This window comes from Cetorhinus maximus, chromosome 14, assembly GCF_964194155.1.
Source record: "Cetorhinus maximus chromosome 14, sCetMax3.hap1.1, whole genome shotgun sequence".
NCBI lineage: Eukaryota > Metazoa > Chordata > Chondrichthyes > Lamniformes > Cetorhinidae > Cetorhinus > Cetorhinus maximus.
The window spans coordinates 21370311-21392463 of NC_135892.1; the positions used below are offsets into that span (position 1 = coordinate 21370311).

General features: G+C 43.0%; 1 protein-coding gene across 1 annotated transcript; it reads right to left on the bottom strand.

Moving 5' to 3' along the window:
* Nucleotides 1–3224: 3224 nt before the first annotated feature.
* Nucleotides 3225–4112, bottom strand: LOC144690023 (putative G-protein coupled receptor 139). The gene has a single exon (XM_078557554.1). It carries the CDS (start codon nucleotides 4110–4112, stop codon nucleotides 3225–3227), a length of 888 nt encoding a protein of 295 aa, XP_078413680.1.
* Between the last annotated feature and the right edge of the window lie 18041 nt (nucleotides 4113–22153).

The following is a 22153-nucleotide window of genomic DNA, read 5'->3' on the forward strand; positions in this document are numbered from 1 at the left end:
GTCCAGGGCTGGAAGTGTGTGAGGGGTGTGTCCAGGGCTGGGAGGGGGTGGGGGGTGTGTCCAGGGATGGGAGGGGGTGAGGGGTGTGTCGAGGGCTGGGAGGGTGTGGGGGGTGTGTCCAGAATTAGGAAACTTAAAAGTAAGTTCAGCCTGTGTGTCAGGGGCTTTTTAACCCAGACACTGCATCTTACATAATAATTCTGAGCTTCCCAACCAATCAGGTTGAGCAGGCTTGATGACAGCTGCCTGAGTGGATTTCACCTGCAGCAATTAAAGGGACATTGCAAACATGAAATGTGATGGATTCCAGAGTTGGGAGCAGAACACAAGGAAGTGACAGATTGGAGTGCACACCCTGAAAGTCTGTGCCTTGTTCTAGTGAAACCTCCCTGGATACTGGGGACTGGAAGGGCCTGCAGGGAGATACTGTTCCCTACTGATGGGAAGAAGAAGCCTGTGTTTTGCTTCTCTTTGCAATGTCCTTTGTCCTTTTGCACCCTCTGACTCTCAGTTTCTGCTTTATCTTTTCCAATGTATTGTATTAGTGATTTTCCTTTTCTGATCATTTCAGATTGCAGACTCTTGCTGTGGTATCTTTTCACAAATAAAACCACATTCCACTATCTCCTGCAGTGCCCAGGCTGCACGTGCAAGGCAGTGAGAGCTTGTGGGCTGTCCAGTTAGTTTTATTTTTCTTCGACAAATGCAAGGCCGGTGTTCATTGCCCATCCTTAGGTAGCCTGGGGTATCTATAATTCTGATCAATCTCCTCTGCCCCTTTCCGAGGCCATTTGTTCAACTTTCTAGATGAAGGTAAAACAAATCACCCTCTATCAGCCAGGAATAGGAGATTTATTAGAATGGGACCAGCGATGAGGGGCTTCAGTTTTGTGGAGAGACTGAAGAATCTGGGATTGTTCACCTTGGAACAGAGAGGGTTAAGGAGAGATTTAACAGAGGTATTCAAAGTTATGAGATGTTTTGATAACTTCTCCCTATCTATTCTGTTTTGCCTGGCAGGAGGGTCAGCAGAAGATGCAGATTTAAGGCAATTGGAAAAGTCAAAGGGGAGAAGAGAAGAATTTTTTGTCCATAATGAGTTGTTCTCATCTGGAATGCGCAGCCTGAAAAGTGGTGTAAGCGGATTCAATAAGAGAAACATTTGCAGGGAAATAGTAGGGGATTTGCACTAATTGGATGGCTCTTTCAAAGAGCTGGCAGGAGCAAAACAGGCCAAATGGCCTCCTTCTGTGCTGTATGATTCGATTTTCTCATGTCAAACCTCATTGCCATTAAATAATTTGTTTCCAGTTAAGTTTGATATACAGGAACTCCTTCAAATTGCTCTGACACTGGTGTCTAATTTCCTCTTTTCTTGCCTGGACACAGTGAATGTGATGACACTTGTGATCTTATCCCGGGGAAAATGTGGTCTGTCCAGATGTGTCACCCACTACTTGATGGCCATGTCAGTGACGGACCTGCTGATCACCATCCTGGATCTGATCATCCAGACTCAAGTATTCCAAGGTTCTTCTTCCTGGCCTTTCACTTAGCACTCTCAATAAAACTGAGCTCATCCAAAACACCGAGGTACTGGAGAAACTTACAGGACTAAAATCTGCAGGGATAGAGGATTGGTACACGAACAAAAAGCAAAGAATCGGTATAAATGGGGCATTTTCAAGTTGGCAGGTTGTAACTGGTGGAGTGCTGTAAGAATCAGTGCTGGGGCCTCAGCTATTTACAATCTATTTAAAATCTTAGACAAAGACACAGAGCGTAATGTATCTAAGTTTGCTGATGATACAAAGCCAGGTGGAAACGTAAGTTGTGAGGAGGATGTGCAGAGACTGCAAAGGGATATAGACAGGTTAACCGAGTGCACAGCATGATGGCAGGAATAGAAAGGCATAATATTTTTAAAAGGTGTGAAACTTGTAAATGTTGATGTTCACAGAGACTCGTGTGTGCTCAGACAATAAACTCAGAAAGTTAGCCTGCACATACAGCAAGTAATTAAGGCAAATGGCATGTTGGCCTTTATTTCAGGGGGATTGGAGTGCAGGAATAAAGAAGTCTTGCTACAATTGTCTAGGGCTTTGGTGAGACCACACCTGAAATATTCTGTAGTTTTGGCCTCTGTACTTAAGGAAGAATGTATTTATTTACATTGGAGGCAGTGCAGTGAAGGTTCACTAGATTGGTCCCTGGGATGAGAGGATTGTCCTATGAGAGGCTGAGTAAATTGAGAATGAGAGGTGAGAGATGATCTCAATGACTGGGTGGGCACAGACTGATTGTTTTCACTAGCTGGAGAATCTAGAACACAGGGAGCAGGTGGGGGCACAGTCTCAGGATAAGGAATCTAGGACTGAAATGAGGAGAAATTTCTTCACTGAAAATGGCTGTGAAGCTTGGAATTCTCAACCCAAAGGGCTGTGGATGCTCCATCATTGAATATATTTAAGATAAATTTTTGGTCGTTCAGGGAATCAAGGGAAATGGGAAATGAGCATGACAGTGGACTTGACGCCCAAGATTATATTGAATGCTGGAGCAGGCTCAACAGACCGTATGGTCTATTCCTGTTCCGATCTCTTGTGTTCTTGTGTTCTACTGCCCAGTTTCTAACTTGCACCAAGTTCTGTTTTCCCTTCATACTTGTGCTCACTGACCTGCATCATCTCCTGGTCCAGCAATGCCTTGAATTAAAAATTCTCATCCTTGTTTTCACATTCCTGCCTAGGCCCTAAACTCTAGCATTCCCTCTTTAAACTTGTCCACCTCACTTTCCTCCTTTCCCACCCTGGGAAAAGCCGACCTCTTTATCCAATCCCATGTTTCCTTCTATGGCTTGTGTCAACTTTTATCGGATTACAGTTCTGGGAAGCCTCTTGGGTATTTTGCTACATGAAAGACATTATAGAAAATAAAGTGAATTATTGTAGGATTGTTTTTCTGAGAATGTTCTATCTTTGTTTTATTTATGGTCATTTCAACATCATAGCAAAAGTTTCAGTGCAATAAATATACAACAGATCATTATGATAAACAATTAAATATTCACTTGGATTAATAAATGAAATAAGATAAAGTGCTTCAGGAAACACTCTGCATTTTGAACCACATCAGGCAGCTGGAGTCTAATGCTGGGAATTCTTTGGCTCTTCCTGACGTTTGATTGATCTGGCGATCCAAATGATGGGACATTTTAAGACATACTACAGATCCTCTCTGAACTTCTTCTGGGTCACAGTATAAATGAACGTGTTTGTGCAGCAGCTCAAGAGCTGCAGCATGAAACCAATCTCACCAGCAATATATGAAGCAAAGGAAGGAATGAAATTGCCAACTGCAATCCGTACATATATTGAATTGACCGTGAAGACCACCCACAGCAAAATAAAATTTCCTGACATGGCAAACAGCAAAATAATGGAATTTTTCCGGCTCTCCAACTCCGAGTCTTTTTGACCCCCCGTACCACTGGGACCCCGGATTCTCCTCCGGGCTCTGTTGGCCACCAAGATGTGCCTAACGGTCAACGTGTTGATCAACAGAATCAGGAAGAATGGGATCCCTGGGTTGAGGATGTGATGGAGAGACTGAATGGCCGACCACAACGGTGTGTAGAAAGCCTGGTTTGTTATGTAGCAAAACCATGTGTAAGGCAGCAGGTGGTATCCATTTCCAAGGATGAAGTACCAGAAAATGTTCTTCAAGCAGCAGATGACTGCCACCACGGCAATAATCACAGCCGCCTTTTTCTCGGTGCAGTATTTGGATTTAAGCTTTGGGCAGCAGATGGCCACGTATCGGTCGAAGGTGAAAGCCACAGTGTACCAGACGGAGCAATCAGTGACGGCGTAGAGCAGCACAGCGTGGATATTACACACTTTCAGCTTGAGCACAAACCAAAACAGAGAACGGAAAATGATCGGCAGCCGCTGCATGATCAGATCCAGGATGATGATCAGCAGGTCCGTCACTGACATGGACATCAAGTAGTGGGTGACACATCTGGACAGACCAAATTTTCCCCGGGATAAGATCACAAAGGTCATCACATTCACTGTGTCCAAGGTAGAAAAGACTAATTTAGAAACCATGTTCAGAGCAATGTGAAGGAGTTCCTGTGTTCAAATCTGAACTGGAATCAAATTATTTAATGGCAATGAGGTTTGACATGAAAGAGGGGAGATAATAGAATCAGACAGCACAAAAGGAGGCCATTTGGCCTTTTGTGCCCCTGCCAGCTCTTTGAAAGAGCCATTCAATTAGCCTGACACACCTACGATTTCCTTATTTCCCCGCAAATGCTTCCTGAATTGAATCCTCCTCCTTCACTTTTTAAGGCTGTGCATTCGAAATCAGAACTCAATACGGACAAATAATTCTCCTCTTCTCCTCTCTGTCTTTGCCAATTGTCTAAAATCTGAAACTTCCACTGACCTCCCTACCAGTCTAAACAGAGTAGATAGGAAGAAGTTGTCAAAACATCTCATAACTTTGAACATCTCTCTTAAATCTCACCTTATCTTCTCTGTTCCAAGGAGAACAATCCGTGATTCTCCAGTCTCTCCACATAACTGAAGCCCCTCATCGCTGGTCTTTGCCTGGTCATTTCAGCCACACCTTCTTGGTTTCACTAACAGGCTTCTTCTTCCCATCAGTAGGGAACAGTGTCTCCCTGCAGGCCCTTCCAGTCCCCAGTATCCAGGGAGGTTTCACTACAACAAGGCACAGACTTTCAGGGTGTGTACTCCAATCTGTCACTTCCTTGTGTTCTATTCCCAACTCTGGAATCCATCACATTTCATGTTTGCAATGTCCCTTTAATTGCTGCTGTTGAAATCCACTCAAGCAGCTGTCATCAAGCCTGCTCAACCTGATTGGTTGGGAAGCTCAGAGGTGTTGTGTAAGATGCAGTGTCTGGGTTAAAAAGCCACACACAGGCTGAACTTACTTCTAAGTTTCCCAGTATTGGACACACCCCACCTCCTCGCAGCCCCACACACACCCCACCCCCCGCTCTCAGCCCTGGACACCCCCTCCCAACCCTGGGCACCCTTCCCCAGCACATCAACAACTCAATTTGAAGCCCAAACACTTACCAGGAAGGTTGAGAAAACTGAAGATGGGATATGGCTGGACAAGGAAAACAATGCTAGCTATAGAATGGATGGATGGAAAGATTTCACAGAATCACAAAATCACAGAAGTTTAACGGCACAGAAGGAGGAAGCCATTTGGCCCATTGTGTCTGCACCGGCTCTCCAAATGAGCATTATGACCGAGTGCCATTGCCCTGTCTTTTCCCCATAACCTTGCACATTGTTTTTATTCAAATAATCATCCAATGCTCCCTTGAATTCAGTGATTGAACCTGCATCCACCACACTTCCAGGCAGAACATTCCAGACCCAAACCAATTGTTGTGTGAAAACGATTTTTCACGCTTCACATTTGCTTCTTTTGTAAATCACTTTACATCTGTGCACTCTCATTCTTGATCCTTTTACAAGCGGAGACCACATCTTCCTATCTACTCCGTCCAGCCCCCTCATGATTTTGAACATCTCTATCAAATCTCCTCTTAGCCTTCTTCTCTCCAAGGAGAACAGTCCCAACCTCTCCAGTCTATCCTCAGAGCTGAAGTTTCTCATCCCTGGAACCATTCTTGTAAAGCTCTTCTCCACTCCCTCCAATGTGTTCACATCTTTCCTATAATGTGGCACCCAGAACTGTACACAATATTCCAGCTGAGGTCTCACGAGTGTCCTATATAAATTCAGCATAACCTCCCTGCTCTTGTACTCTATGCCCCTATTAATGAAGCCCAGGATACTATATGCTTTATTAACTGCTCTCTCCACCTGCCCTGCCACCTTCAATGATCTATGCACATATACACCCAAGTCTTTCTGCTCCTGCTCCCCCTTCAAAACTTCACACTTTATTTTACATTGTCTGTCCATGTTCTTCCTACCAAAATGCATCACCTCACACTTCTCTGCACAGAAATGCATCTGCCACCTATTTGCCCACTCCACCAATTTGTCTCTGTCCTCTTGAAGTTCCATACTGTCCTCCTCACAGCTCACAACACTCCCAAGCTTCGTATGATCCACAAACTTTGAAAATGTCCCCTGCACACCATGATCCAGATCATTAATATATATCAGGAAAAGCAAGGGTCCCAATACCCACCCCTGGGGAACTCCACTACAAACCTTCCTCCAGCCCGAAATATATCCATTGAATATTAATTTCTGCTTTCCATTTTTAAGCCATTTTTGTATCCATGTTACTACTGTCTCTTTTATTCCATGAGCAATAACTTTTCTCACAAGTCTGTTGTGTTAAATGCTTTTTGAAAGTCCATGTACACCACATCAACAGCATTGCCCTCATCTACCTTTTCTGTCACCTCTTCAAAAAACTCCAGCAAGTTATTTAAACATGATTTCCACTTTAGAAGTCCATGCTGGCTCTTCCTTGTCAATCCACATTTTTCCATGTGACTACTAATTCTATCCGGAATAATTGTTTCTAGAATCTTGCCCACACTGAAGTTAAACTGGCTGGTCTGCAAGTGCTGGGCTTATCCTTACAACCTTTTTTGAACAAGGATGTAATTTTTGTAATTCTCCAGTCCTATGGCACCTCCCCTGAGTCTAGGGAAGACTTAAAGATTATGGCCAGTGGCCCTGTAATTTCTACTCTCAATTCACTCAATATTCTTGGATGCATTTCATCTGGTCCTGGTGCCTTATCAACTTTAAGTACCAACAGTCTATTCAACACTTCCTCCTTGTCAATTTTGAACCGTTCTAGTGACAAAGTTTCCTCGTCTGTCACTATGGCCTGGGTAGCATCTACCTCCTTGGTAAAGACAGATGCAAACTATTTATTTAATACCTCTTCCATGACCCCTTCATCCATGTGTAAATTTCCTTTTAGGTCCCTGATTGGCCCTACGCCTCCTTTTACCACCCTTTTGCTATTTATATGTCTATAGAAGACTTTGGGATTCCCCTTTATGTTGGCTGCCAGTCTTTTCTGAGAATCCCTCTTCGCTTCTCTAATATGCTTTTTCACCTCCCCCCTGAGCCTTCTGTATTCCTCCTGGTTCTCAATTGTATTCTCTACCTGACACCTGTCATAACCACACTTTTAATCTTTATCTTAATTTCAATCTCCTTTTTCATCCAGGGAGCTCTGGATTTGTTTGCCCTACCTTTCCCTTTCAATGGAATGTGCCTCAATTGTTCCCGAACCAGTTCTTTTTTGAAGGTAGCCCATTGTTCAGCTACACCAACCTTTCATTCCAGTCTATTTGGCCCAGCTCTGTTCTTGCGCCGTCGAAGTCGACTCTTGTCCAGTTAATTATTCTTACCCTGGATTGCCTATTGTTCTTTTCTATCATCATCCTAAAACGTACAATACAATGATCACTGTCTCCTAAATATCCCCCCACTGACACTTTATCTACTTGGCCCACATCATTTCCAGGTCCATGTATCTGTTCTTGTTGGATTGGACACATATTGCTGTGGAAAATTTTCCAGAGCACAATCTAGGAACTTTTACCTCTATCCGCCCTTTACTCTACCATTGTCCCAGTCTACCTTTGGGTAATTAAAGTCCCCACTATAACTACTCTACAATGCTTGCATCTCTCTGTTGTTTCCCTGCAGATTTGTTCTTCTACGTCCTTCTCACTATTTGGCAGTTTATAAACCACACCAATTAATGTAATTGCACCCTTTTTGTTCCTTAGCCATAGCCAAATTGATTCTGTCCTTGAACCCTCTGGGACATCCTCTTTCTCCAGCACTGCAATGCTCTCCTTAACCAATGCCACCACCCCTCCTTCTTTCCTTCCTTTCCTATCTCTTCAGAACACCTTGTACCCAGGAATATTTAACACCCAGTTCTGCCCTTCCTTGAGCCAGGTCTCTGTTAACGCCACAATATCATAATTCCACATGGCAATCTGTGCCTGTAACTCCCCAATCTGATTTACTATACTCTGTACGTTCACATACATGCACAGTAACACTGATTTAGATTTTGTTACTTACCACGAAGACCAATGAAAACAAGAATTGGATAGTAATACTTTTACATAGAGGATATCCAACTCATAGTTGTCCTTTTCTGTGAGAGGAAACACAACTTCTGGTTTCTGTCAGAACAAAGTTCCACAGATGCTTTGAAGTAACACGTTGAAAGGAATCTCCTATATGTAGCAGAGGGAAGCGCTCAAGTGAAAGAATGGATCACGAGTAATTTGCATTACTTACAGTCATTGAATAAACAAATTCACTCAACCCTTCCCCTGCAAGTATTTTTTACATAGCCAGGTCTATTTACTGCATGTTGACAGCTGCAACGTGAACTCCACAAAGCTCCGAATACCTTTTTGTTGAGAGAAGAGCAAATTTGAAGCTTGCAAATTTCCAGCTCTGTTGTGTCATTGGTGCAGCTTAATTTTGAGATTTCTATGGGATATAATTTTAAGAAGTTACCAATCAATAGTCAGCGGAAGTACACTGTACTCAAAAATCGGTGGTCAGTAATACGTCAGGTTTTTGAAATCAATTTCTCTCGCCAGGAATGATCTGAGAATCACTTCTGTTTCTCAACACAGCTATGTTATTCAATAGATACAGCCCAGAAATTTCAGACAAGCTTAATGCATTTGGAGTTTATAAATCTTCACCTGCAATTAGATAGGAGCATTATCGCACTCATTGAAATGTGTTGACTAGTTAGTTATAACACAGATTAACTGGGATTAAAACTGGGATTAAAGATTTCCAGTCAAATACTTCTGATCATTTACGGTGTAGACTAGATACCCAGTAAAGCTCCCATGACACAGTTGCCAAATATGGAACAACACAGTTGTAAAGAAAGGTGTCAAACATGACTCGGTGGGTAGCATGCCTGTCTCTGAGTCGAAAGGTTGTGAATTCAAGCCACACTCTTCAGACTGAAACACATAGTATAGGTCGTCACTTCCAGTGCTGAACTGTGAGAGTGCTGCACTGTCATTGGTGCTGTTTTTCAGATGTGGTGTTAAATAAAGCCACTACCTGCACTCTCAGGTGGACAAAAAGGATCCTATTGCTCTATTTAAAAGAAGAGCAGGGAAGGTGTCCTGGCGAATATCTATCCTTCAACCAAAGCCATTGATCAGATGCTGAATGGGGCAGAGAAGCAAAGGGATCAAGTGACACAGAAACACAAACCACTACAAGGAGCGAGGCATTTTCATAAAACCATTAAAAAAAGCAAAGCAAACACTGGGATTGTTTTCTAAAGGGATGGAATTTAAGACCAGAGAAGTTACATGAAACATATAAAGTCCTTACAGGTCTACAAGTGATTGCAGACCCATCACAACATGGTTGACCCTTAACCACCCTGTGAAATGGCCCAGCAAACCATTCAGTTATATGATATCTTACCGCAACAAAAATGTATATTCAGAATCAAACCAGATGGACAATCCAACATCAAGCTGGGCATCAGATCCTGACATCACGATGACACGCCCATCCCAGACAACCTCCAAAGCCCTCTAACGTCTGGAGGCTTGTACCAAAATTGGGAGAGCTGTCCCACAGGCTAGCCAAGCTACAGCCTGACATAGTCATACTCATGGAATCGTACCTTGCAGCCTATGTCCCAGACTCCTCCATCACCAGCCCTGGGTGTTTCCAGTGCAACTGACTGTACAGACCTATCTGAGGTGGCGCTACAATGATATATAGTTGGGAGGGAATGACCGTGAAAATCTTCAACACTGACACATGATATTGGGTGAAGCGTGGGTATGGAAACTTCGGCCTGATTACAACCTACCACCTTCCCTCAGCGGATGAGTCAGTGCTCCTCCATGTTGAACACCACTTAGAAGAAACATTGAGTGTAGCAAGGGTTCTGGGTGGTGGAATTCTCTGTCAATTACTAAGAGTGGCTCGGTAGAAACACTGCAGGACTTGGTCAAGTCCTATAGGGTCTTTGCTGCAGGAATGGGCCTGTGATAGATGGTGAGGGAACCAACCAGATGGAAAAATCTGTCTGACCTCAGCCTCACCTATCCACCTGTCAGAGGTGCATCTGTCCATGACTGTTATCACTAAAAAGCCTTTGTGGAAACAAAGTCCCATCTTCGCACTGAGGTCAAGCTCCATTGTGTTGTGTGGAAATACCGCCATGCTAAATGGAATAGATTCAGGTCAGATCCAGCAGCTCAAGGATGAGCATCCATGAGGAATCATTGGCCATCAGCAGCAGCAGAATCATATTCAACCACAATATGTGACCTAATGGCCCAGCAAAGGAACATAGGAGCATAGGAGCAGGATTGGGCCATTTCGCCTATTGAGTCTGCAAACCACTCAATCAGTCCAGGATTGATATTCATCCTCAACGGCCATTTTCCCGCACTATCCCCATATCCCTTGATCTCATTATTGTCCAGAAATCTATCGATTTCTGTCTTGAATAGGCTCGATGATTGAGCTTCCACAGCCCTCTAGGGTAGAGAATTCCAAAGATTCACCATCCACTGAGTGAATAAATGTCTCCTCCATCTCAGTCTTAAATGGCCTGCCCCTTATTCTGAGACTGTGTCCCCTGGTTCTATTCTCAACAGCCAAGGGAAACATCCTATCTACATCAACCCTGCCATGTCCTGTAAGACATTTGTACATTTCAATGAGATCACCTCTTATTCTTCGAAACTTTAGAGAATACAGGCCCAGTTTCCTCAATCTCTCCTCATAAAATAATCCCACCATCCCAGGGATTAGTCTGGTGAATATCTGTTGCACTCCCTCCATGGCAAGTGCATCCTTCCTTAGATAAGGAAACAAAATCTGTGCACAATCATCCGGGTATTACTGAAAAAAGAGACTCCGCAGTAGCAACAGGAGTTTTATTCACCACTAACAGGATGTTTCAGTCAAGCCAAAAAGACATTCTGCTTATCACACAAATGACTCATGTGGTATATGAATTTCAGTGCCACTGTGATGCTAGGTATATAGGCCATACGTCCCAAAGACTGGCGGATCATATCAAACAGCAGGTCCCAGCCACTGTTCGCAATGGGCAGGGTACAGACCGTACCCAACCAGCCCATACTTGCAAAACTCAAAACACAGTGTCCAACACTCGATGTGATTTTACGGTTGGACAACATTTGCTAAATAACCCTCGCTGTGCCAAGAATTACGCTGCCAACCAATTTAAGATTGTCAGTCAGACTCACAGTGAGGCACATTTGTGTGCACTGGAAGCTACTTATATTAATACACAGGGCCCTGTTCTTTGCAGACAGAAATAACATTGCACCTGTTTCAGCTAAACAAAATCAAAGACAGCCCAATGCGAACTCATTCCTCAGGGCAATGCCTTGATCAATTAGGGTCAAGCTGCCTGGTTTAAATTTCAAATAATGCTAAGCAGTTAACTGTCAGTCACCATCATTGGTACATTCTCCACGGCATTGCCTCTACCAATCAGACTCCACTTGCCAACCAATCCTTGCTCTGTTCACCGACAGAATAAATTGTTGTTTTTCCCTTATATGGGTATTCTTGCGAACTGTCCTGATGAGTGCAAGATGAAAAACTTTGACACGTCTCTTTTCTCAGCCATGCTCAGGTTCTCTGCTACTAACAACCATTCAAATACTACAAGGCTGTAAACAGTTGCAGCAAGACATCTTTGTTCCTGCACTCAAATCCCCTTTGCAATGAAGGCCAACGTACCATTTGCCTTCCTAATTGATTGCTGCCTCTGCGTGCCAGTGTTTAGTGACTTATGAACAAGGGCACCCAGCTTCCTTTGAACATCAACACTTCCCAACATCTCACCACTTAAGAAATACTCTGCCTTTCTTTTTTTTCCAGCAAAGTGGCTAACTACACTTTTTCACATTACATTCCATCTGCCATGTTCCTGCCCATTCACTTAGCCTGTCCAAGTCCCATTGAAGCCTTCTTGCAGCTTCCTCACAACTTACATTCCCACCTAGTTTTGTGTCATCAGAAAATTTGGAAATATTACATTTAGCCCCCACATCCAAATCATTTATATAGATTGTGAACAGCTGTGGCTCCAGCACTGATTGTTGAGGTATCCCATTAGTAACAACCTGCTATCCTGAGAATGACCCATCTATTCCTACTCGCTGTTTTCCGTCTGTTAACTAATTCTCAATCCTTAGCAGTATATTACTCCTAATCCCATGCACTCTAATTTTTGTTACTAACCTCCTGTGTGGGACCTTATCAAAAGCCTTCTGAAAATCCAAATACACCACATCCACTGGTTGTCCTTTATCAATGCTGCAAATAACATCCTCAAAATACTCCAACAGGTACATCAAACATGATTTCTCTTTCATAAATCCATGTTGACTCTGTCCAATCATATCATTATTTTTGAAGTGTCTACTTATCACATCCTTTATAACAGATTCGAATATTCCCTACTACTGATGTCAAACGAACAGGTCTGTAGTTCTCTATTTTCTCTCTCCCTCCTTCTTAAATAGGGGGGTTACATTTGTTACTTTCCAATCTGCAGGAGCCTTTCCAGAATCTATAGAATGTTGAAAGATAACCACCAATGCACCCACCATCTCTATAGACACCTCCTTCAACGCTCTGAGATGTAGATCATAGGTCCAGGGGATTTATCAACCTTCAATCGGATTAATTATTTGAGTATCACCTCTTAATTAATATTAATTTCTTTCAGTTCCTCATTTTCACAAGCCATTTGGTTTCCTAATATTTCTGGGACATTTTCTGTATCTTCCTCTGTGAAGACGGGCCAAGTAATTGTTTACAACACAAAAACAAAAATAAAAATACCTGGAAAAACTCAGCAGGTCTGACAGCATCTGCGGAGAGGAATACAGTTAACGTTTCGAGTCCGTATGACTCCTCAACAGAACTAAGGAAAAATAGAAGAGAGGTGAAATATAAGCAGGTTTAAGGGGGGAGGTGGGACAGGTGGAGCTGGATAGAGGGCCAGTGATAGGTGGAGATTGCCAAAAGATGTCATAGACAAAAGGACAAAGAGGTGTTGACGGTGGTGATATTAGCTAAGAAATGTGCTAATAAGTGACTTTAAGGGTAGAAAGCAGGACGAGCAAGGTAGAGATAGCTCTAGTGGAGGTGGGGTGGGGGGAAGGGATCGAAATAGGCCAAAAGGTAGAGATAAAACAATGGATGGAAATACATTTAAAAATAATGGAAATAGGTGGGAAAAGAAAAATCTATATAAATTATTGGAAAAAAGGGGGATCGGAAAGTGGGTGGGGATGGAGGAGAGAGTTCATGATCTAAAGTTGGTGAACTTAGTATTCAGTTCGGAAGGCTGTAAAGTGCCTAGTCGGAAGATGAGGTGCTGTTCCTCCAGTTTGCGTTGAGCTTCACTGGAACATTGCAGCAGGCCAAGGATGGACATGTGGGCATGAGAGCAGGGTGGAGTGTTGAAATGGCAAGCGACAGCGAGGTCGGGGTCATGCTTGCGGACAGACCGAAGGTTAGTTTCTTTGCCATTTCCCTATTTGCTGTGAAAAATTCTCTGTCTCCACCTGTAATGGACTCACATTTGTCCTTGCTAATCTTTTCCTTTCCACTAACCTAAAGAAGCTTTTACAGTCCCCCTTTATAATTCCCAATAGCTTACATTCATATTCTCTACTCCTTTTCGCTATCAGTTTCTCGGTTCTCCTTTGCTGGATTCTAAACTTCATCCAATCTTTGGGCTTACCATTTTTTCTGACAACCTTATAGGCCACTTTCTTTAATCTAATGCAATCTTCAATTATTTTGTTAGCCACGATTGATTCATCTTTCCTGTTGGGTTTTTGTGTCCTGCAGGAATGTATAATTGTTGTAGACCATGTAATATACATCTTTAAATACTTAAAATTAAATATTTTAGTGTATTTTTCCAGCCCATCGTAGCCAACTTGCCCCTCATGCCATCATAGTTTCCTTTGTTCAGATTAAGACCCTACTTTCAGAATGAACTATATCACTTTCAAACTTAATGTAAAATTCTATTATATTTCTATCATAATTCTATCATATTCTAAAGGCTCCTTTACAGCAAGATTATTAATTAGCCTTTCCTCATTACAAAATACAAAATCTAAAATAGCCTGATCCCTAATTTGTCCTTCAACATACTGCTCCAGAAACCCATCACCTACCCACTCCAGGAATTGATCCTCCACAGGATTAGTGCTAATTAGGTTGATCCAGCATTTATGTCAATTGAAGTATTATTGCTGTGTGACCAATGTTACATGCAGCTCTAACACTGTGCCTAATGTTACCACTGCAGTTTGTTGGCCTATCAACAACTCCCACCAATGTTTGCTGCCCCTTGCTGTTTCTCAGCTCCACCCAAACTGCTTCCACATCTTAATCCATCGATCTAAGATCCTCTCTCACTAATGTACTGATCTTGTCCATTATTAAAAACGCTACCCCCCTCGTTTTCTTTTTAGCCTCTCCTTCCTAAATAACGAATATCATTGAATATTCAGTTCCCCATCTAGGTCACCCTGTAACTTTGTCTCCTTAATGGCAACTAAATCATACCTACTTACCTCTATTTGTGCCTTAAAATCATCAACCTTGTTGCGAGTGCTGCATGCATTTAGATCGAGTTCCTTTAACTTTGTCTTATTAACATTGTTCTGCATTCTGATCCTATTTGATGCTTGCCTTTGTTTCCCCCCCAACCCCATTTGAATTTTGCTTACTACTTTCCTACTTACTGTCACCAGTTTTGCATCCCTCCTATCTGAGCTCCCTCTCATGTTCCCAACACCTCTTCCCCCCACCCACCAATCCATTTTAAACTCTCCCCAACAGCACTAGCAGGGTTTAGTGCTGCCAGAGCGCACCAGAGAGCAGTTCCAGCACCTCCAACCAGGACCCAGGATGGGGGTGCAGACCATTCCAAACACCGGGCCTGGGGACTAGAGGGGCCTGGGCTTGGTGTTTTCAATGGAGATCTCGTCATCCACGCTGAGCAGCTGGAGCTCAGGTCCTGACCGACCGATTTTTAAAAAATCGGAACCTTCAGGCTAAGAGTTTGGATGTTTTGAAGCTGGTCTCTCAGGTCAGCTTCACTCGTTGCTGCTCTGCTGCTGGGGTGGTTGTGGGGGGGGCGCGGGGTGTTGGGAAGTGGGGAGGAGGTGGGAGGGGGTTGGGGTGGAGGGGGAGTAGGAATCTTTATTTGCTCCCATAAATGTCACCTTTACCAGGAACCACATCACACATGAACTAAATATTTGGTATAATTTTCTCAAAATTATTGACAGAATTTTTTTTAATGATGGAATTGTTTCTTTTGTTCTGCAAGGGTGAAAAGTAAAGACTTGAAGTGAAAGAGTTTTAGAATCAGCTCCTCCTTTTAACACATTTGAAATGACAGACGAGCAATCCCCAGGAGTTCATTATTTTTCAGAGTTATTTCCTGCTGAGCCTCTGTCTCATTCATTCGAATTTGCTCAGACTGTGAAGCCAAGAAGTAGGAATCTGCAGAAATTGCCGGCAACGTCTGCTTTTCACAATTTCAATTTACAATCGGGCGTTACTGGAAAAGAAAAGTGACAGAGTCCCAAACTGGATAAACCACAAAAATAAAAATCATAAGGAGGAAACAAAAAATAATCGTTCTGAAGTCATTGTCATTATTAATACTGTTCCGGCCGGGATGGGAGGAGTGCGTGAATTATCAAACCCCTCTACTCCGCAGGCTGTACCATTAATTTAAATGTTTAATTTCTCACCAAAATGGCCAAATGGGTCAGAGCAAAATACTGCAGATGCAGGGAATCTGAAATAAAACAGGAAACGCTGGAATAACTCAGCAGGTCTGGCAGCATCTGTGGAGAGAGAAACAGAATTAAAATTTTGAGTCCGTATGACTCTTCTTCAGAGCTAAAGAGAAGGAGAAATGTGATCGATTTTGTACTGTTTAAGAGGGGGTGGAGCAGGTGGAAAAAGATAGAAGGTCAGGGATAGGTGACAGCTAAGGACAGATTGACAAAGATGTCATGGACACAAGACAAAGGGATTGTTAATGGTCGTGCTAAAGAGTAAAGAAGGTGCTGATAGTGGCATAAAGGTAAGAGGGCAGAAGGTGTTAATAGCAGAGCAAAGGTCAGCACTCTGTAAAAGCACAACATAGAAACAAGTGACAGATGGCCTTGTGGGGCGAGGGGGGTGGACAGTTTGGGGAAAAGGATAAAAAAATGAACAAATCATTAAATATCAAAAAATATAAAAATAAATATAAATAAATAAATAAATAAATAAATAAATCTTGGATTAAGAAAGTAGTCAAGAGGGAGGAGAGAGTTCATGGCCTGAAATTGTTGAACTCAGTGTTAAGTCCGGATGTCTATAAGGTGCCTAATGGGAAGATGTGGGGCTGTTCCTCCAGTTTGTGTTGGGCTTCACTGAAACATTGCAGCAGGCCAAGGACCCACATGTGGGCAAATGGGGACCTAAACCTTTAGTACCCAGAAGAAAAGAGACTCTGACCAGGCTTCTTTCAAAAACTCAGAATGACTAATTTATTTTTAAAACAAAACTTCTTTTAACAAGTTGCAAGTACTGGTTAACACATAATTATAATTGGGAAGTGTAACGATCTATCTCTTCCTAAAGAATTCCCCCAGCAAACACACACAAACACACACAGACAAACAAAGGACAAACAGACAGTGTCTCTGCAGAGATGTGCTTTGAGGGCGGGGCCTTATAAAATAAAGGGACAGGACTTTCAGGTTGTTGGGCGGGTGCTGCAGGTGGGCACAGGAGCGGCCGGGAAATGGCCCATTGACCCTGATCGGCCCCTGACTGCGATTTCACGCTGGCTGGCCAATTAACAGCCGGCCTGCACGAAACATGTGCTGAAAGGCTCAGCGCTGCCGGGGTGGGGGCGGGAGGAGAGTTAGCGCTGAAGTCTGCACAGGCATGGAGGGAGCGTGGAACGAAAGCTCCCTGAAGGCAGAGAGCTGCCTCTGGGAGCTGGAGAATTTTAAACCCTTAAATAAAGATTTCAAAATTCAGAAAAAAATTTCCACACATAAGAATCACTCACCTAAACATGTTGATGATAAAAATTCTGCTCAAACATTTTTACTCTTTTTAATTAATTTCGGAAACCTCATCCCGCCCTTGGATGAGGTTTCCTCAAAAATCCAAAGGCTGCCTGACCGATTCGTCCGTCGCCAACCGTAAGGTTGGACGAGCCGCGAAAAAAAGCAGTTAATTAATTGATTGATGGCCTTAAAAGTCTCTAATTGGTCAGCAGGCACACTGCTAATTCTTCATGTGCCCTCCAACCGAAATATCATGCGACTGCACGATGAGGTTGGGACGCTCACCCGATGTCATTGCGCGCTATTTTACGCCCGATCAGGTCAGGAACACGCCCGCCCGCAGGACGTAAAGTTCCACCCCTGGAGTTCTCTCATGTGAAGACGGGCTGCTGGTCCTGGTGGGCATCTGGAAGTTCTCACCACTGGCCTCAGCTTTGCAAATCCAAATGCCGACTAGTTACTCTCAGATGTACCTTCGCTGTTCTTGGCAAGACTTGTCCCTGTCCTGTGAAAGGCCCTAAATAAGCTGCTCGCGCTTTTGCGAACTCACCTTTTGCAAGGTTTTATTACTAGATCTACCGACTGTAATTGCTTAAATAAAGCTTCCAGTTGTTTGAAATGGTCTTTCCATGTGTTGCTATCAACCAATACATCATCCAACTAAACCACACAGTTAGGAACATTAGTAATCACCTAATTCATTAGTCTTTGGAAGGTGGCTGGAGCATTTTTTAGTCCAAATGGCATTACTCGGCATTGGTACAGCCCATTTGGCAAGGCAAAAGCTGATGTCTCCTTAGCTCACAATGTTAAAGATATTTGCCAGCATCCTTTCAACACATCTATCTTAGAAAAGAACATGGCACTGCCAACCCTGTCAATACAATCTTCTAGGCGAGGGATTGGGTAGGGATTTGTTACCGCATTAACCTTTCTACAATCTAGAATCTGGTTGACCCGTCAGGTTTAGGCACTAACACTACTGGAGAACACCAGCTGCTTTGACTAGGCTCAATTAGGTAATTTTCTAACATATACTGAATTTCTGCTGGCATTTCTGCTTGTTTCTCTGGACTTAACCGACAAGGATGTTGCTTGAAGGAGAAAATTCCCCTCCATCCACATCATGTGACTAAAGTTGTAGACCCTGGTTTATCCCTACAGATCCCCTTAAATTCTGTCAGTAACTTCACCAAATCCTCTCATTGTCCTACCTCCAAGTATGAAAATATGGTCCTAATATTTCAGTGTTAGCTAACCAGATAGTCAGAGGTTCAATTTGTGAACTGTAATTCTCCTTCTACCTCACTATCGCTGTCTCTTTCGTCCTGCACTATGTTTACAACCGGACATACCTGCTCTTTCCTAACTTCCTCCCTATGATACTAACATTTCAACATGTTGATATGACACTGCCGATAGTTTTTTCTACGTTCTGGTGTATTTATCAAATGATTTACTTTACTTACCTTCTTAATTACCTTGTATGGACCACTGAATCGTGCTTTCAGAGGTTCCCCCTGTAGGGGAAATAATTCTAACACTCCAACCCCTGGTTGTAATGTTCGGGTCACAGCTTGCTTATCTGCCCCTTCTTTCACCTCTGTTTGAGAAACTTTAAGATGTTCTTCAGTCACTTTTCAGGCTCCCGTGAGGCATTTCTGGAACACAGACATATAATCTAACACAGAGGATTCGTCCTTCTCTCCTAGGTGCTTTTCTTTGATTAATTTCAGAGGGCCTCTTATCTCAGGTCCGTAAAATAATTCAAAAGGGCTAAACTAGTAGATTCATTTGGTAAATCTCGGGTAACAAATAAAAGAAAATCCAGTCCTTTGTCCCAATCATGGGGATATGCATGACAATATGCTTTAATCTTTGTTTTGAGAGTTTGATGGTACCTCTCTAAAGCTCCCTGCGTTTGTGGATGATATGCTGTGGACCTTAACTGCTTTATATCCAAACCACTCATGTTCTGAAAAACTTTAGACATAAAATTGGAACCTTGTTCCGACCAGATCTCTACCGGTAATCCATACTGAGTAAAAAAATTGTGTTAACTTCTCTATCACTACTTTAGCTGTAATGGTCCTTAAAGGTATGGCCACTGGAAATTGAGTGGTCACATCCATAATATTAAGGATATACTGGCGTCCTGCTTTCGTTTTTGCTAACGGTCCCACACAGTCCACTAACACCCTACTAAATGGTTCCCCTAAAACTGGTATGGGAATTAAAGGTGCCGGTTTGATTGCATGTTGTGGTTTTCTACTGTCTGACATGTATGGCAGGTTTTACAAATCTCCACCATGTCCCTGTGAAGACCTGGCCAGTAAAGCTGCCAGTTTATCTGCACCTGATTTTTCCGAATCCCTACATATCCTGCCATAGGAATTTCTTGTGGTACCCGTAATAACTCTTCATGCTATTTGGGCAGTACCACTACCTGATGAACAAGCATCCACTCCTCATTTGCAGGTCTGTGAGGAGGTCTCCACTTCCTCATTAGAATTCCGTTTCTAATGTAATCACATTCCGGAACTGCCTTAGCCTCAGCTTCAGTTTGGGCTGATTGTGCTATCTTACTTAACTCTGGATCAGATTGTTGAACCTCAACTAGAGAAGATTTGTTAAGCATCTCTTTCAGATTATCTAAGTCTTTAAAGGAAGTTTCAGTCAGCCAAATCTCTGTCTGTGGTATCACTTGGACTTCCGATGTTGCACTTTGCTTAGCCATTGCTCGGGTTATCACACATGAAGGAAAGAGCCCTGGAACCTTTTCCTGTAACTGCTCTGTCTCTTTAACCTCACTTGGGCTTTCTGTAATTATGGGAGAAGCTACCACCTCCACTCCAGCTAAATCATTTCCCAGGAGTAAATCAGCTCCATCTACGGGTAACTGCTGAACAACCCCCGCCATCACTGTCCCAGACAATAGGTGACATTCCAAGTGCACCAGGTTCAAAGGTATGGGTATATACTCCCCATTGACTAAAACTTTGGCTTTTAATGCTCTCTCTGGTAGGAAAGTTATGCCTTTCCCCAGCAAAAATGGCTGCTGTGTCTCTAAGTATGATTATAGGTATAGCAGTCTCATTTGAGGGATAAGGGGTTACTTTTCCCCTCAACAAAAACTCTTTATAACTCTCATGTATCTCATTCACCTCTCCTGAACTCACAGCAGTGTTCACACTCAGTTTCACAGCTGCAGTTAACACTACAACTTGATCTGTTGTACGTTCAGTCAGGGCTCCTTTTCCTGAATCGCCCTTAGGCCTTCGAATATCACTTCCACCCTCAGCACCTTCCTTCCTGGCGTGCGGAGGAGTTTCCAGGGTATTTCTATATATCCCTTCTCTTCCCAGGCTACTTGCCTTCCTTTCACCTTCCCATCTTCTATCCTTCTCAGGGTTGTGGGGATGACAGGAAAAAGATTTAGATTTATAGACCAGCTCATAATCGTCAGCCATCTCCACTGTCTGTCTAGCTATTTTAACCCTCTGGTCTTCAACATTGGTTCTGAGTACTGGAAGAAGTGAATTTTTAAAATTCTTCCAAGAGAATTATTTCTCTAACAGCTTCATACATTTTCTCTACCTTTAATGCCTGTATCCAACGGTCAACACTGCTTTGCTTTACCCTCTCAAACTCAAACCCAGGCTGTTTCCTTATATTCTGAAATTTTTGCCTGTATGCCTCAGGAACTGACTCATATGCACTCAGAATAAGCTTTTTACTGCATCACAATCCACCGATACTTCTTCTGAAAGTGAAACATTGTGAGCTCTACCCACCAACCTACACTGTAACAGCAACGTCCAGATTTTGTTTCCCCCAGCACACCATTCACTTAGCCACCTTCTCAAACAAAATAAAGAATGCGTCTACATCCCTTTCCTTTTTTGGAGAGCTTGCACAAACTTAAAATCTCCCCACTGGGCTTTGGGTTGGAGGTTCTTTCATCATCAGAACCTTCCTCAGCATTTGAGGCCTCTGTTTAAGGTCCAGCCATTTAAGCCAGTATTCCCTTTCTCGTTCCTTCTTTTCCCTTTGCCTCCCTTTCTTTATCCTTCTCCCTTGCCTGAAATTCCAGTTCCAGCTTCCTCAGTGCTCTTTCTTTTTCCTTTCCTGTCCTTTCTCTTTCCTTTTCTTTTTCATTTGCAACTGAATCTTAGCCAATTCTGTTTGGTTATGCTTGGTCACTTTTTTAAACCAGTCTTGGTCACAGTTGCCATCCGTAAAAAAGCCTTAGCAACTTCCAACGCCATTTAAGTTTACCAATGTATAAGAAACCTGGTCTCCGTCCTTTTATCCCTTACCAATTATTATTCTGCTTCCAATCACCCAATGTTCACATTTCAAACCCTGCAAGAGCCCCCAATTTATGTTATAACTGGGATGGGAGGAGTGTGTGAATTATCAAGCCTCACTACTCCACAGGCCATACCATTCATTCAAATGTTTAATTTTCTCACTGAAGCAGCCAAATAGGTACCTATACCTCTGACACCCAGGAGAAACGATTCTTTGACAGGCTTTTTTAAAAAACTCAGAATGATTAATTTATTTTTAAAACTAAACTTCTTCAGATAAGTTGCAAGTGCTGGTTAACACACAATGGTGATCGGGAAGTATAACTATCTATCTCTTCCTAATGAATTCCCCCAGCACACACACACAGGCAAATGGAGGACAAATAGATAGAGTCTCTCTGCAGAGATGGGCTTTATAGGGTGGGCATTATTTAAAAAAAGGATAAAGTCCGCAGGGTCTCGATGCTGTCGACCTGCAGTTCTCTCATGTGCAGATAGGCCGCTGGTCCCAGTGGAAGTTCTCACCACTGATCTCAGCTTTGCAGGTCCATATGCAGACTGGTTACACACAGATGAGGGTTATCTGGCTACAGGTTGATGGCCACACACTATTTTAGGCAAGGTAGACAGAGGGAGCCAGTCAAGGTAGCCTTCCTTTCTCAGCTGGTTC